The 13,683-nt window shown below is 41.8% G+C and overlaps 1 protein-coding gene across 1 annotated transcript in view; it reads left to right on the forward strand.

Moving 5' to 3' along the window:
* The window catches only part of LOC138300886 (putative oxidoreductase YteT), a 1,004,722-nt gene that overhangs the window by 502,537 nt on the left and 488,502 nt on the right, over window positions 1-13,683 (forward strand). The window contains exons 9-10 of the mRNA XM_069240740.1: window positions 392-499; window positions 7,310-7,366. Coding sequence (XP_069096841.1) covers window positions 392-499; window positions 7,310-7,366 — 165 coding nt within the window. The remainder of the gene's footprint in view (window positions 1-391; window positions 500-7,309; window positions 7,367-13,683) is intronic.

The following is a 13,683-nucleotide window of genomic DNA, read 5'->3' on the forward strand; positions in this document are numbered from 1 at the left end:
TATTAACTACCCGGTAACTCAATAACAATTGAAAACTTCTACAGCTTCTGCCAACTGTGTTCTCTCCCTGTGGGGTAGCTTCTTCTTGTATACCTTTAATTAGCCTGAGGTCAGTGGACTCCAGGGTGCCACTTCATTATTTTTTAGAAAAGCAACAGTGTTTATATAAATACAAAATGCATTAAAAAAGTATAACCTTTATTTGTGATATGCTATTTTATGTTAAAAAGAAGTCAACATGAGCATAAATGGTTAACATTTTCATTCTCGCAAATCATCGTTTTTTAAAAATGATCTCAACATAATAATTGATGATTTCCAGTTTAAATGAAGGCAGCCGAGGTCGAAAGTGGCATTGCTGATTGGATTTCTTTTTGGATTGACACCTTAGGTCAATGCTGAAGACTGCGAGGAAATTGTGGCTGTATGTCAAGAAAATGGAGTCATGCTTGCTGTTGGACATATCATGCGGTACTATCCGATCTGTATCAAAATAAAGGTAATCATGGAATTCACAGACATTGCAGCTACCATCCCTCAACATGAAACTGCAGTGGAATTCACAACGTTGGACACTACCCCTGGAAAATTGCAGAGAAACACTGTTTGTTGTGAGCTCCATTGAAGACAATGGATTACTCCGGGCTTCTAATGGCTGGTAAAAGCCCGGAACTCCAACATTCCAATGTTTGTCTCACAGCAACAGCTGTGAACAAAGGCTTCAAAAAACCTGAGGGGATTTCAATCCCCTCTGGCTCTGTGAGGCCTTTGTTTTATTTTTTAGAACATTGTGCCCTCTCGTAGCAGAATGTTCTAATAGCCTGACATACCTGGGCTATACAGGCCATTAAAGTTCTGCTCCCTTGTTGAAGGCTCTCACCTTCCTCTCGGCCCTTTAACGTTGGAGTGGGCCTTTAATGGCTGGTAGAGACCCCTACGGCGGGCTATACGGCTATATTGGATGCTTGCTAGGCACAAAGTCGATGATTAAATGCTAAGTAGATGTTTGCTCGGTTAGATAGTTGGTCGTTTGTAATTTGTTTTGCATAGCAGTATTAGTGTATTGAAAGGGAGCCTAATCTCCCTATTAAAAAAACATCCATTATTTCCATAATTTTTTTATTAAGAGCACATTCTGATATCAGAACATGCTTGTAATAAGAAAAAAGTCTCTAGTTGCTAGTAATTTATTGCAAGTAACCAGTGATGGCACCTGCCTCCTCTGCTGGGCTACACTCTCAGAACTTGTATTACTGCTTGCAGGGGTGATTATTTCAACAAAGTGATGACCTGTATCTGCAGAGAGCAGACCTAACTTCTGAATCTAGAGCAACATAAGTGGGGTTGTCATTTAGGCCGAGCAGTACCTTGGGGCCATGAAGAGTAGGTCTGTTTTCCCAACAGCAGATAGAGCACAGGAGGTGCTGAATATACCGGCGGAACCTGCACTTTTGGCATCAGTAGAGTCCATGCCCTTCTGCAGTCTGTCGTGAGAGGACGTAGGCAGGAATCTAATGAAGGCTGTTTTACTATCGCAGCATACAAGACCGCAAATGAGCAGGCCTTACAACAACCGGAGCAGTCGTATCTATTTCCAATGGTACGGAGCTCAAAATCTGTGTTTGATTTGCCCTTTTACTACCACATATTTTAAGGCATAAAACCCCCTCAAATGCAAGGAAATTACACGTCACCTCGGCGTACTGAGAATCTGCAAATGCGTTTGGTCTACAGCCTTATTTTTTAGTGACTTGCATTATCTTTATAGCATACACTTGAGGGTACATTATCCATTATACACTACATGGAAGCCTACAATCCTTGTGTCGAAAACTGTCTCCAGTTTTCTTATTAAATTCTACCTATGATCTAATTAGTGACTTGTAATAAGAAAATGATGTAGCTTCTCTACTGTAATAAGATATGACAGTTGAGTTGCAATTTCAGACTTCCTGCTGCCAGAGCCATCAGAAAGTGAAAGGCAGGTCATTGGGCAGAATTATAAGTATTGTTTAAACAGTAAAAACGAGAACTAGCTTTTCATCTTTTTTGAACTGTTCTCCTGAAATATAACAGTCACTAGTAGAAACTAGTCATTTATGGCAGCACACCTATGGATTACATGGCTACAGTTCATTGCGTGGAATCGGGAATCTCCCTGCATATTACATCACTTTATTTTTTTTAAACAACTTACATTAAACAGCATTTAATGTTTTGTGTAACAAATTACAAGCTGTATGTTGGTGCATTTAATTTCTTATTAGAGAGTCCACACTTAGTATACAAGTGTATTTTCAACCATAATAATTCATATGAACAAGCAACCAAGTATTTAAGCTTTTTGGGGGCAAAGAATACAGGTGTGACCATTTATTATAAAACTAAGTCTTCTGCCTGGTTCCTCAGTAGGTCAGGGAAGTCCTCAGATATGTGTAATATACTTTTCATGTTCATAAAGTGGTATTTTACCCCATATGCAATTGGACATCATTGCTACAGATCCATCTGATGTTGTGAATCGTAAAAGCATAGCATAAAATTAACTTAAAGTAAAAAATTGAGCACAATTATTGTTCTGCCCTAACACATATGTTGTCTTCCAGACCTTTCAGATAATGAACGCAAATATGTCATGAACTGTTTTAGTAAGGGATCTCCGGCCTTTTTGCAGTGTTGACATCTCTGAACTCTTGGCTTCCTTCAGCTAATGCATGGGCTGTGTATGATGCACATCACTAACATCAAGGGATGCAGAAGCGTAACCCTGCAGATTGTGCAATTCCTTTCAAAGGATGTGTGCAGACTGATATTTGGTGCCTTCTCCTGCCCTCCTTTAGGGACTATCATCACTATGCTTAGTCTTTCATAAAACATAATGTTGTATTGAGTACTTCCTACCACTTTATTGATAAAACTCTGTCTTCAAAGATAGGCAACATCTGCCTTTTCAGATTATGCCCCAGTATTATCGCAAACACCTCCACCGAAACAGAAAAGAAAGGGATGAGCTTCTGACGTTTGAATAGGAGCTCCAAATGTACAAGAACAATATGACTCTGCTCCTGTTCCTGGACCAGATGTGTGCAAAATAAAAATATGACTTAACCAATATATACTTAAGAAAATTCAAACTAGTTCATTTTCTGGTTAAATAGAATTCTAGAATTGCGAAATGAGAGGTAAGCTTTAACCACATAACTTGAAGCAAGTATTCTTTTTGAAGGTTGATTTTATGAAGTTTTTAAACCTATACGACACTGGGGTAGGGGGAGGCATAATCTTTGAAAACATTTTTCCCCAAGTCACTAGGTCCTGTACCAGCTTGTCATCTCACGGAGTAAGTTTTATATGCTGCTCATCCGATATTGCCCACTCTAACAAGTCTGCCTTCCAGGTAGGTACGTTTGGAGCTCCAGACGCTATCCAGTGCATCATAGTTTGCCTCCTCGCTAGCACCATACCAAGCACCAACATTCGTGCTTTCATTTTAAGGTGTTTCCGATGTGGCATCACACCCAACAGACACTGTTTGTTAGAGCTCCCTATTCCCAACTCCATAAAATGCAACAGGGCATGTAGCACCACCTGCCACTACACTGTCAGTTGTGGACAAGTTCACGCATGCTTAAAATCAGTGGCGGGGAGCTTGCATCTGACAATGAAATGCCAGTCACAAAACATTTATCTTTTACCACAGCCTCAAAGAGAAAGTAAGTCCTTCGCAAACGGGAACCGATCCCCAAAGTACCCCTTCCCCCATTGTGATTTTTTTTTTTAAGAGGCCCTACTCTTAAGCACATCTATTTTTCCTTTAACCCCTTGGATGCCTAGGACAAACGGTTACGTCCTTGACTACAGCGCCTGCATGCCGAGGACGTAACCGTTACATCCTACACCTGGTCCACGGGCGGAGCGCTAGCTTCCCACCCCCTCCCCTGTTCAGGGATAGAAGGAGAATCGACCTCCTAGCCCCCCCGCACAGTGATGTCTGATGACATCACCAAGCAATCAGCACTGACCTCATCAGAGGTCGCCCGAGCGGAAGAGAAATGCTTGCATTTCTGTTCCGATCGGGGGTGGGGAGGTCAAAGGGTTTTCCTTTCATGTATTTCTGAGAATTCTTGCAGCCCAATCGTATAGCGATCGGGCTGCAGGAATGCCCACTAGACACCAGGGACTTTGTTTACAATATGTAGACAAAGAAGGGGAGTGGCCCCTTGGGCAAGGGCCGCTGCCCAAGCAGAGCATTTTTTTATTAGGCCTTTTCCTGTCCCCCCCCCCAGGGGCAGATCGGCCTATTTTAGTTTGGCTGATCTGCCACCAGACTGGCCAGAAGCCACTAGGCACAGGGATAATTAAAAAAATAAAATAATTTAGGCCATTTCTGCCCCCCTTGGGGGGAAGTCTGCCTTTTTTTATTAAACCAATCTGCCTCCAAGGGGGGCATAAATCACTAGACACCAGGGATTTTTTGAATGACAATTTCACGAAAGGGGAGTGACACCTTAGTCAAGGGTTGCTCCCGGGGGGGAGTGGGGACAAATTTATTTAAGGCCATTTCTGCTCCCCTTGGGGGCAGATCGGCCTATTTTAATTAGGCTGATCTGCCCCAAAGGGGGGCAAAAACCACTAGCTGCGAGGGATTTTGTAATTTTTTTTTACAGATGGGGAGCGACCCCTTAGGCAAGGGTCGCTTCCCTGGGGAGGCAAATTTATTTTAGGTTATTTTTTCCCCCCTGGGCGGGCAGATCAGCCTATTTTTCTTAGAGAACCCACTAAACACCAGGGATTTTTTTTGCACCAATTGCACACAACAGGTGCGTCCCCTTAGACAAGGGTCACTCCCCTGGGAGAGAAAGTTATTTTAGGCCTTCTCTGACCCCCTTGGGAGCAGATCGGCCTATTTTAATAAGGCCGATCTACCCCCCAGGGGGGGCCGAAACCACTAGGCACAAGGGATTTTTTCATTTTTTTTTTTCACAGATGGGGAGTGACCCCGAAAGCAAGAGTCGCTCCCCTTATTTTAGGCAATTTCTGCCCCTGTTGTGGGCAGCCGATGGGAGCAGAAACAACATAGGTGCCAGGAATTGGTGTATGTGCATGTTTTTTGTTTGGGGGACAGCCCCTTGGGCAAGGGTCACTCCCCATGGGGGCACATTACCGTTGGTCATTCTGCAGATCAACCTATTTTTGTAAGGCCCATCTGCCCCCAAGGGCGGCAGAAATCGAACCAGACACCAGGGAAGAATTTTTTTTTTAAAAAGAGGGTAATAAATGGGGACAAAGTAGATCTGCTTACTGATGGGCAGATGGGGCAATTACCACCAACCCACTCCGGGGGGAGGGGGGGGTGCAGAAAGCCTACTAGATGCCAAGGAATTAAAAAATATATAGTTGGGTGGTAGATACCAAGCAGTATGGTCATAGTTATGCCCCCGCCTCAACTGAAGTGGGTAACAGTCTTTCAGCTCTCCCTCTGCACACTAAAAGATGTTATCCCAATGGCAAGCAAGAGGACATTTGATTATTTTGGGTTTTCATTTTACATTTGGGCCATGAGAGCTTGTCTAACTCTCAAAATCGTACCACTTGGAATGGTGAGGGCTGCACTTTTTGGGCTTTGGGACATCGCAATGTAGAAAAATATTGGAGACCTAGACACATCTGAATACTAAACATCTGGGTGAGTCCAGGGTGGTGTGCTTCACAAGCATCCCACACCATTTTCTTACCCACAATGCCCAGCAAACCTCCAACTTTGCTTGAAGTCACACATTTTCCCCTCATTTTTGTGATGGGATCTTCTGGAATCGGCAGGAATCCACAAAATTCCTACTACCCAGAATTGTTGCATCTATACCGATAAAATTTCTGTCCAACTTGTCACCTAAAAACTTTTTTTTCAAACTGCCCTTTTGGACCCTCTTTGGTTCCTCCTCAATTTCAACGTGTTTCTGGCTCTTTCCTGTCACAGGCACTTGGCCCACCTACACAAGTGAGGTATCATTTTTATCGGGAGACTAAGGGGAACTTTGGGTGGTAGGAAATTTGTGCTTGTGCGGTGATACAATATATTGTAAAAAGTGTGCCCAGCATCCACACATGTTCAGAAATATTCTTCTGTTTATGTTTTCACAGAAAATACCCATGTTTGTGACTTATAATTACAGATCAGGAACCTTTCCTATAGGACTGTGATGCAAATGTTTGTATTTTTCCCTGCGTGTTGCCTTTTTTCAAAATAAGATCGAAACATCAAATGGTGAATAAAATGTATCCAAACCTACTTACAATTCATTCTTCCTTTTGTCAATTCTGGCTGTAAAATAACCTGTTTCTTCTTTCTGGTGCAGAAGTGTATTCTATAAAACTGCACTTTTTAGGTCAAGCGCGCAAGCGCTTCTCGACTTGTTGTAAGTATTCTATGGGCTTTTAACTACGCCCATGTTATGCCCATAACTTTCATTCGTTCGTTGGCTTGCCTTTAGAAAATCCCTTGATGACATTGGTAAATGCTTTACGTTTGTCCCGGCATGAGACGGTTTTGTTACCGCCTTGCAGACTGACCCTGTCACATGGATTATTGCACAGTTGCCGATATGTTTTACTGTGGGCGAACTACTTTTTTCTTTTGTGTCTCTCCTTCGTACTCATGCTTGTGGCTGTTGTGGTGCTTTGATTCGGCTTGTGCTGCCGTCCCCCAGCACCTCCTGCCTATCCCTGAGTCCTGTTCGTGTCTGCCCGTCCCGACTACTCCTCCCACATCGTTGCTTGTTGTTTTCGGGAAAAATCCCTTGAATTATTCAAAACCAGTTTCCTCTTATTTTAATAGTTTTACTGAAAGGTTGAGCTGACAACAGTGTTTCTGAAAGCAAAGTTTGCTGTCGGATAGTTAATTCTTCTATTCTTTATATTTCTATCTTATATTTTCCATGAACTCTTTTGGGTGACTTCATATAGTTTATTACCTGTCTCCCCCTTTCAAGGCCATAACTCGGAGAGGAAAAAAGCATTTTGCCCCCTTGTGTTTGCATTCTTATATACATTTGTTTGTGTGTTTACACAATTGTGTGTGCCCATATACACGTGTGTCAGTGCATGTCTGCGGGTGTGCGTTTGTGCATGTGTGCATTGCAAACGTTTGTTTGCTTACTTGCAATAAAACACCAGCATCCTACTAAAGGATTTCCAACGGAAACGAATGACACTGCCCGAACAATATGTGATCAAATACACTGTTGAAGTTATGCTTGTGGAATATGTCAAGAGAAGCTGTTATATGTCATGTGTTTGACTCTTTCTACAGGAACTGATAGACAGCGGAGCTATCGGTGAAGTGGTCCACATTCAGCATAAGGAACCGGTATGTAAAATAGTATAATTTATAGAGAGAGACTGCTGAGTTTGTGATCCGATCATGTGAGCAGGTTTATTCTAGAAAGATGTGTGCACACAAAATACAAAAATAACATTCCAATAGCAACATTGCTGAGCTGTTGTATGTTGCCCTTTTCTTACTCTTATACACTCCACTCCCATTTTGAAAGCTATCACTTTTCCCCCGTGAATATTTCCTTTGAAATGTTTTTGTGTCTCAGCATTTTTATTCAAATGACCTGATGAAATGGTCTAAAAGGAAAATATGCAACTCTCCTACTTCCTTCTTCTGCAAAAAGCATATTTTTCCTGATTAACTATTGCATGGAGTTCACAAGAGCGCTGGCCATAGGATGCACTGACTACTACATTGCCTTTGACCCAGAGATTTCAAAGAACCGTAGAGTCAAGTTAAAATGTGCACAAAAGCTATAACATCAAGCAGCACAGAAAGTGTGTTACTGAGTACCAAGTGGATGCAATGAGAGACTCAAAATGCCTTCAGTCTTTATCCTTATGCTGTTCTTCAACTAGAAACCTGCAGACTTATTAGCCAACAATTCTTCAGAGGCCCGAAACACAGAGGTGGATCCGTGGGTGTGTGGGGCCAGAGGCTATGGAACAGTTTGAACCCAAAGCTAGAAACCAAGCTTGGTTACAGGCAGTTTGAAAACCTCTAATCCCAGAAGTGTTTCAATTTTCATACAACCAATGCTTAATTTCAGCCGGTGAGTGCCACTGGCACTAATTTTTCGGATCAGCAGTTAGTTTTCTGCATCAAGCCTTTACCACGAGCAAAGGAGGAAAGAACACACAAAGGGGACAAACTGTCATAAAGAGAGAAAGCAGGAACCTGCAAGAGCGAGATAAAGCGGCAGGGGGTGTCCGGTTGTGGATTAAAGAGGAATGAGATGACTTAAAGACTACACAGCCTTAGTATTCGGTGTACCAGCACTTAATTACAGCGGCCGCTGGCTTCCGAGCAGAGCTTTGGGCACTGGCACTCATTCATTCACTAACTATGCCTTGCATACAACTGAACTCTCTGTGCGGTGAAGGGGTTGTAACCAAAGAGCATAGGACAAGGTTCTTACTCATCCATCTGACTGTTGCGATCCCTCAGGTGTCCAAGGGCTAATCCTTCTATTCAAATCTTTAAGTGCTCTGATGTAGTCAAAAGGAGTTATGCAGGGCCGTATAACACCCTGCAAGAAATATATACATAAACAAATATCCAAACATACGAGACCTGAGCACATAGAGTTTCTGTTTTTGCTTATTGTGCTACATATCATCTATGTATCAGAACTAAGGCTTTTTAATGCAGCCTATTGAAATGGACTTTTAAACTTAGACCTTGAAGCAAACCTAGACCCTAAAACCAAGGCAGAGTTCTCCCCCTGTTCTGCATTTCAAACCTGTAAAACAGATTAAGTTGTCAGTAGACATGTGGCTCATAATTGCCTGTTCTAGGTGGGCCAAAATAATTCTGCGTGCTTGCACATCATCATGTAATCTTACGATCAAAGCATTACTCAGGAAACCTGTGGTACTTGCCAGGTCCAAACCTTCCTTTTTATCAGATGTAAGTCACCCCTAAGGTAGGCCCTAGTTAACCTGAAGGGCTGGGTGCAGTGTACCTAAAAAGGTGTACATGTACTTTTAAGTTTAACATGTCTAGGTATTGAAAAACTGCTAACTACGCTTTTCAGTATTGCAACACCTTCCTCTCCCATAGGATAACATTTGGATTATTTTAAAATATCTTTTAAGTGTATCTCCCGATTGGGAAAAGATAAAAATGTGGCATTTGGTGTCTGAAGTCTGAAAATGGCACTTTTAGAAAGTTGTCAGTTTCTTTCTTTAACCATTCTGTGCCTCAGCCTACCTCTGAATGCACGTCTGGGTTGGGTGACAGCTGCGTCTTGTACATTCCCTCTAGACAGCCACACACAATGGAAGTTTAAGTGTGACTTAATGGGCCATTAACTGACTTAATTGAGGGGGTGGTGCTTAGCACTGCCTCACACCTGAATAGCCTTGTCCTTGCTACCCACAATAGGGTTTAACAACCCTGTATTGTCAGACTAGCCAGCTTAGAGCCAGGGCAGGAGAGGCAGGGCATCTCTACATTTCAAAGGAAGGCCTGGAAGTTTCTCCCACCTTCCAGAACCAGGGCACCAAAGTATAAATACTGGACCCCAAACCCCACCAACTCAAATCTGTACTGGAACCAAGGGCATTCTGCCATGAAGAAGGACTGTGGTGCTGCTAGGAGGGGCTGCCATTCTGCAACTGCATTGCTGTATTGGTCTACTGCTGCAGTTGTAGTAGAGACTGACACTTTCCAGTTTGATTTGCTGTGTTGGTCTACAGCTTCTGTCCTGAAATGAGAGGGACTGGACTGCTTTTCTCATCCTTGAATCCCAGAATCTCCAAGGGCTTGTTGGCTTGCACTCTGATCTTCTGTATTATCAGGGACATTAAAGATTGCTTCCAACTCACCTGCTACAGCCCTGGGCTCTACTGTCTGTGAGTCCTACTCCTGCCTGAGGAGCCACCACAGTCCTGGACCTTTGGAAGTGGGCCTAAGGTGCTCTGACGTCTGTGGTTTTCATCAGCCACAAGTCAACGCAAAGCCTCGCAAAGCAACACAGTGCAGACCGTGCACCAGGATTTAAGGTACTGTGCTTTCCAGACCCAGGTGGGTTCCTGTAGCTGGCCCGCACTCCAATAGGGTCGGCCTGAACTTGTGACTTTGTCCCAGTCCAGTGTGACCAGATAACCACATTTGGCCTGTTGTGCTTCTATGCACTATTTTCTCCTAAATCTTTAAAATTGCATATCTCAGTATCTAATTATTGGATTTTTGTCATTTTGGTCTTGTTTTACTCAGATATTCTCTATTTTTCAGAATTTGCGTTTAGTATTTTGTGTGGTGTCTTTCACTGTGTTACTGTCATTAAGTGTTGCACAAATACTTTACACATTGCCTCTTAAGTTAAGCCTCACAGTTCTGTGCCAAGCTGCCTGAGGGGGAGCACAGGTTAATTTAGATTTTGTATCTAACTTACCCTGACTAGGATTGTGGTCCCTACTTGGACAGGGTGCATATCACTGCCAACTAAACACCCATTTTTTTTAACACTTACCTACTTAGTGGCTGGTGCCAGCAATTAACTCTGCAGACTCGTAGAAGTTGACTTACCAAGAGGTGCTTATATATGGTATTTGCAGAAGAAGGGTGTCCACTTGAGGTATGGTGGTGCAGCAGGGTAAGCCAGTTGCAGAACGAAGAAAGGTTGGACATCTTTGTGGGTGACTCAAATTATGTATGATTATGTTAGAGACATGGATGTTTAGAATGGGTCAAGATCTTCAGGTATGGACTACAACTACTGGCTTCCACTTCACTAGCTGTGAGGTGGATCTCATATACTTGGGGCAGTTGACAGCCTAATTCTTGAATGTTTACTGAAATGGACTGTCAGTAGAAGATGGTGGAGAAACATTAATCTGAGTCAAGTGTAAATAATACCTAGAAGTGATAATTCTCAACATACAGGGGTTGCTGTACTAATCCAGTGGAGCTGGTAGTGAGTTTACACTAGAATGATGATACCAAGAAGCTGGTACTGGGTGTTGTATGGGTATTTATATAGCATTCACTATTCTAGACTAGGCGCCGAAGCATTTCTGGATGGTAAGCACACTACTCCGTGGGAGCCTAGTGTTAGTAATGTAGTCGTACAAAAGTTGTCATGCTGTTTGTAGTCTTTTTGTCATGCTGTTTGCTGTCTGGATGTCATGCCATTTGTGTTTAGTATTTCACAGTGTCATTTGTGAGATATACTTTGTTAAATAGAACAGCATACAGTATCTTTTAGTCTGTTGAGCATGGCTTTTTATACAAAAAATTTAGATCTGTATTTGGACAAGTTACTTATAATGAGGGGCACTCAGTCATGAGTATTTCTGTATTTACACATGTGCCAGAATTCCAGAAGGAACTTATTTACAAGAGATTTGCAAGGGCAATGAGTGCTGTAAAAGTTATGCAGTAGTAATCCACAATTTCTCAAATGAAGAGCAATAATCTCAGTACTCACCCAGAGAAGCTGGTATTGAGTAATGCCCTGGGGATGTATTTTTTTGACAATAATCAGATGTTTGAATTTGGCTCTTTTATTGATTTACCTACTGTTCATAATACTACACTTTAGTGAATGAATTAATTTGTTTATTATTAAGTTAATTATCATCTTAACAATAAATGTTCATAAAAACGTATTAGTAAAATACATTCTAAAATCATACAACAAAATTTGCCTACCACTTTGAATGACTACATGTTTGTTCTTCCAGAAACATTACGGGGTGTCTTCTAGACTATGAAAAGAAGTAATTATAAACTGGTCCTGTCTGTCTAAGGACGTAGGGGTTCCTGCAGGAGAGTATTTAAAATAATCCTTCAAGCAGGTGACCACACTGTCTTCCGTTAAATTGGAACTGGTTACTGCAATAAGGGCTCAGTGCAAACTGTTACCTATTTGCCAGAAGTCCCATGAATGTTTTTTTCTAGATATAGAGCTTTTGCCCAAGAGTTTTGTTTTTGAATTAATGGTTCCTCCGATATTATTTTCTAATAAAATGTATTTAAGCTTTTCAAAGATCCATGTATTTCGTGGTTGGCGTGGTATTTTTTAGCATATCTCTGGATATAGTTACGCTCCTTCATGAAGGCCTGGCAGAAGGCAAAAACCTGGAGCCTTTTTTGAACTTCTTCATATCGATGTAATGATGGTCTGCTATGGTTGTGTTGTTGACCTATTAGTTTGTCACTGAACAGTGACAATATGATGATCAGATTAAGATAATCCTTACTAAAGCAGTGATTTGCCAGTTTTAGAGCTGAATCCCCAATACTTTGTAGAGTCTTATGTGACCAACGGAGCTTCCAGTAATTGATTGTCCCAGACTCTCCCTGTAGGGAAAGTGGTTTATCATAAACTTGATTTTGCACATTAATTATTATTTGCTGTTGCCCATGGTCACAGTTATTTCTTTTGACTAGCTTAAAAGAAGTGATTAGGCAAAGTAATAGGAGTGTGGCAGCTGTATAGTCTAATATGGAGAGTGAAAATGCAGAGTAATAAGTAAATTTTGGAGGTGTGTCTTGCTGGTACCTTCCATTTAGTGTTCTTAGTCTTAGAGATTCTAGATCTTTCATTAATGTATCTGCCCTTCTACTTTTATGCATCATGGACTTTACAGGGACATACCATAGATAGTCTTGCTGAGTTAAGTCATCTCGGGGGAATGCGGCCAGCAGGTTCATAATAAGGTCTCCTGTGACTAGAATATCTAGAGGTAATTGATCTTGCAAGCTGACAAATAGAATACTTGAATGCTTAGATATAGTTGTACTCCTGGTTCCTTGGAGAAGTCGTGGTGGAAACAGATTGTGCCCCATTCTCTCAGCTACACAAGTCTCATACATGTAATGACAAGCAGAAGCATATCTTGGTTCAATAGGGTTTATTGAACAAATACATTCTACGTAAAAAAGACATGAAATGCGATTATGAGGATGATGAAACCAGACAATTACAACAGTGACCAAAAAGGTGAAACAGAAACAGTACCTCCATATTTGTCACAATATTATTACCAATATTCCTACACACACTACTAAGATTCCTACATTAGAGCCAGTAGCAGTGATAGCCTTAATCTACCCCTCTAGTCTCAAGCATGAAGCACAAACCCCATACCTCTGTTGTAGGTACAGGAGAGTTTGGTTAGTCTGCTGAATATCCTCCTCCGTGATAGAAGAGGAAGTGCCAAATCTCTCCTGAAACTGCAAAGGTGATGGACAACATAAGATGGCAATCTGACTGGAATGTCTCCTCTGAGGATACTAAGGCAGCCTGATGTTTTATATCAACACTGTGTTATTCTAGGAACTGCCCTGGCGTGACAACACATCCCTATCTTTGTTAAGAAGACACCATATTCTCTGAGCCGGCAACACCTGGGAACCTATCATATGCAGCCTTGATGTGAGCACTAAATGAAATGTCATGCAAAGCAATGAATAACATAATTCTGCAGAGAAGGACAAAAGATAAAAATAATAAAACATCACCACTAAAATGATGCCTCGCTAAAATAATAAAAGAAATAAAATTGCAAGTGAGTCAGTGTAGGGTCACAGGCCTCAGACCTAAGCTAAAATATGCAAAAATAAATGTGAGTATGTGGCTAATGACCAACCTCACAACACTCTTAGCGTCCTCCAAC

This window comes from Pleurodeles waltl, chromosome 6 (assembly GCF_031143425.1).
Source record: "Pleurodeles waltl isolate 20211129_DDA chromosome 6, aPleWal1.hap1.20221129, whole genome shotgun sequence".
Classification (NCBI taxonomy): Eukaryota; Metazoa; Chordata; class Amphibia; order Caudata; family Salamandridae; genus Pleurodeles; species Pleurodeles waltl.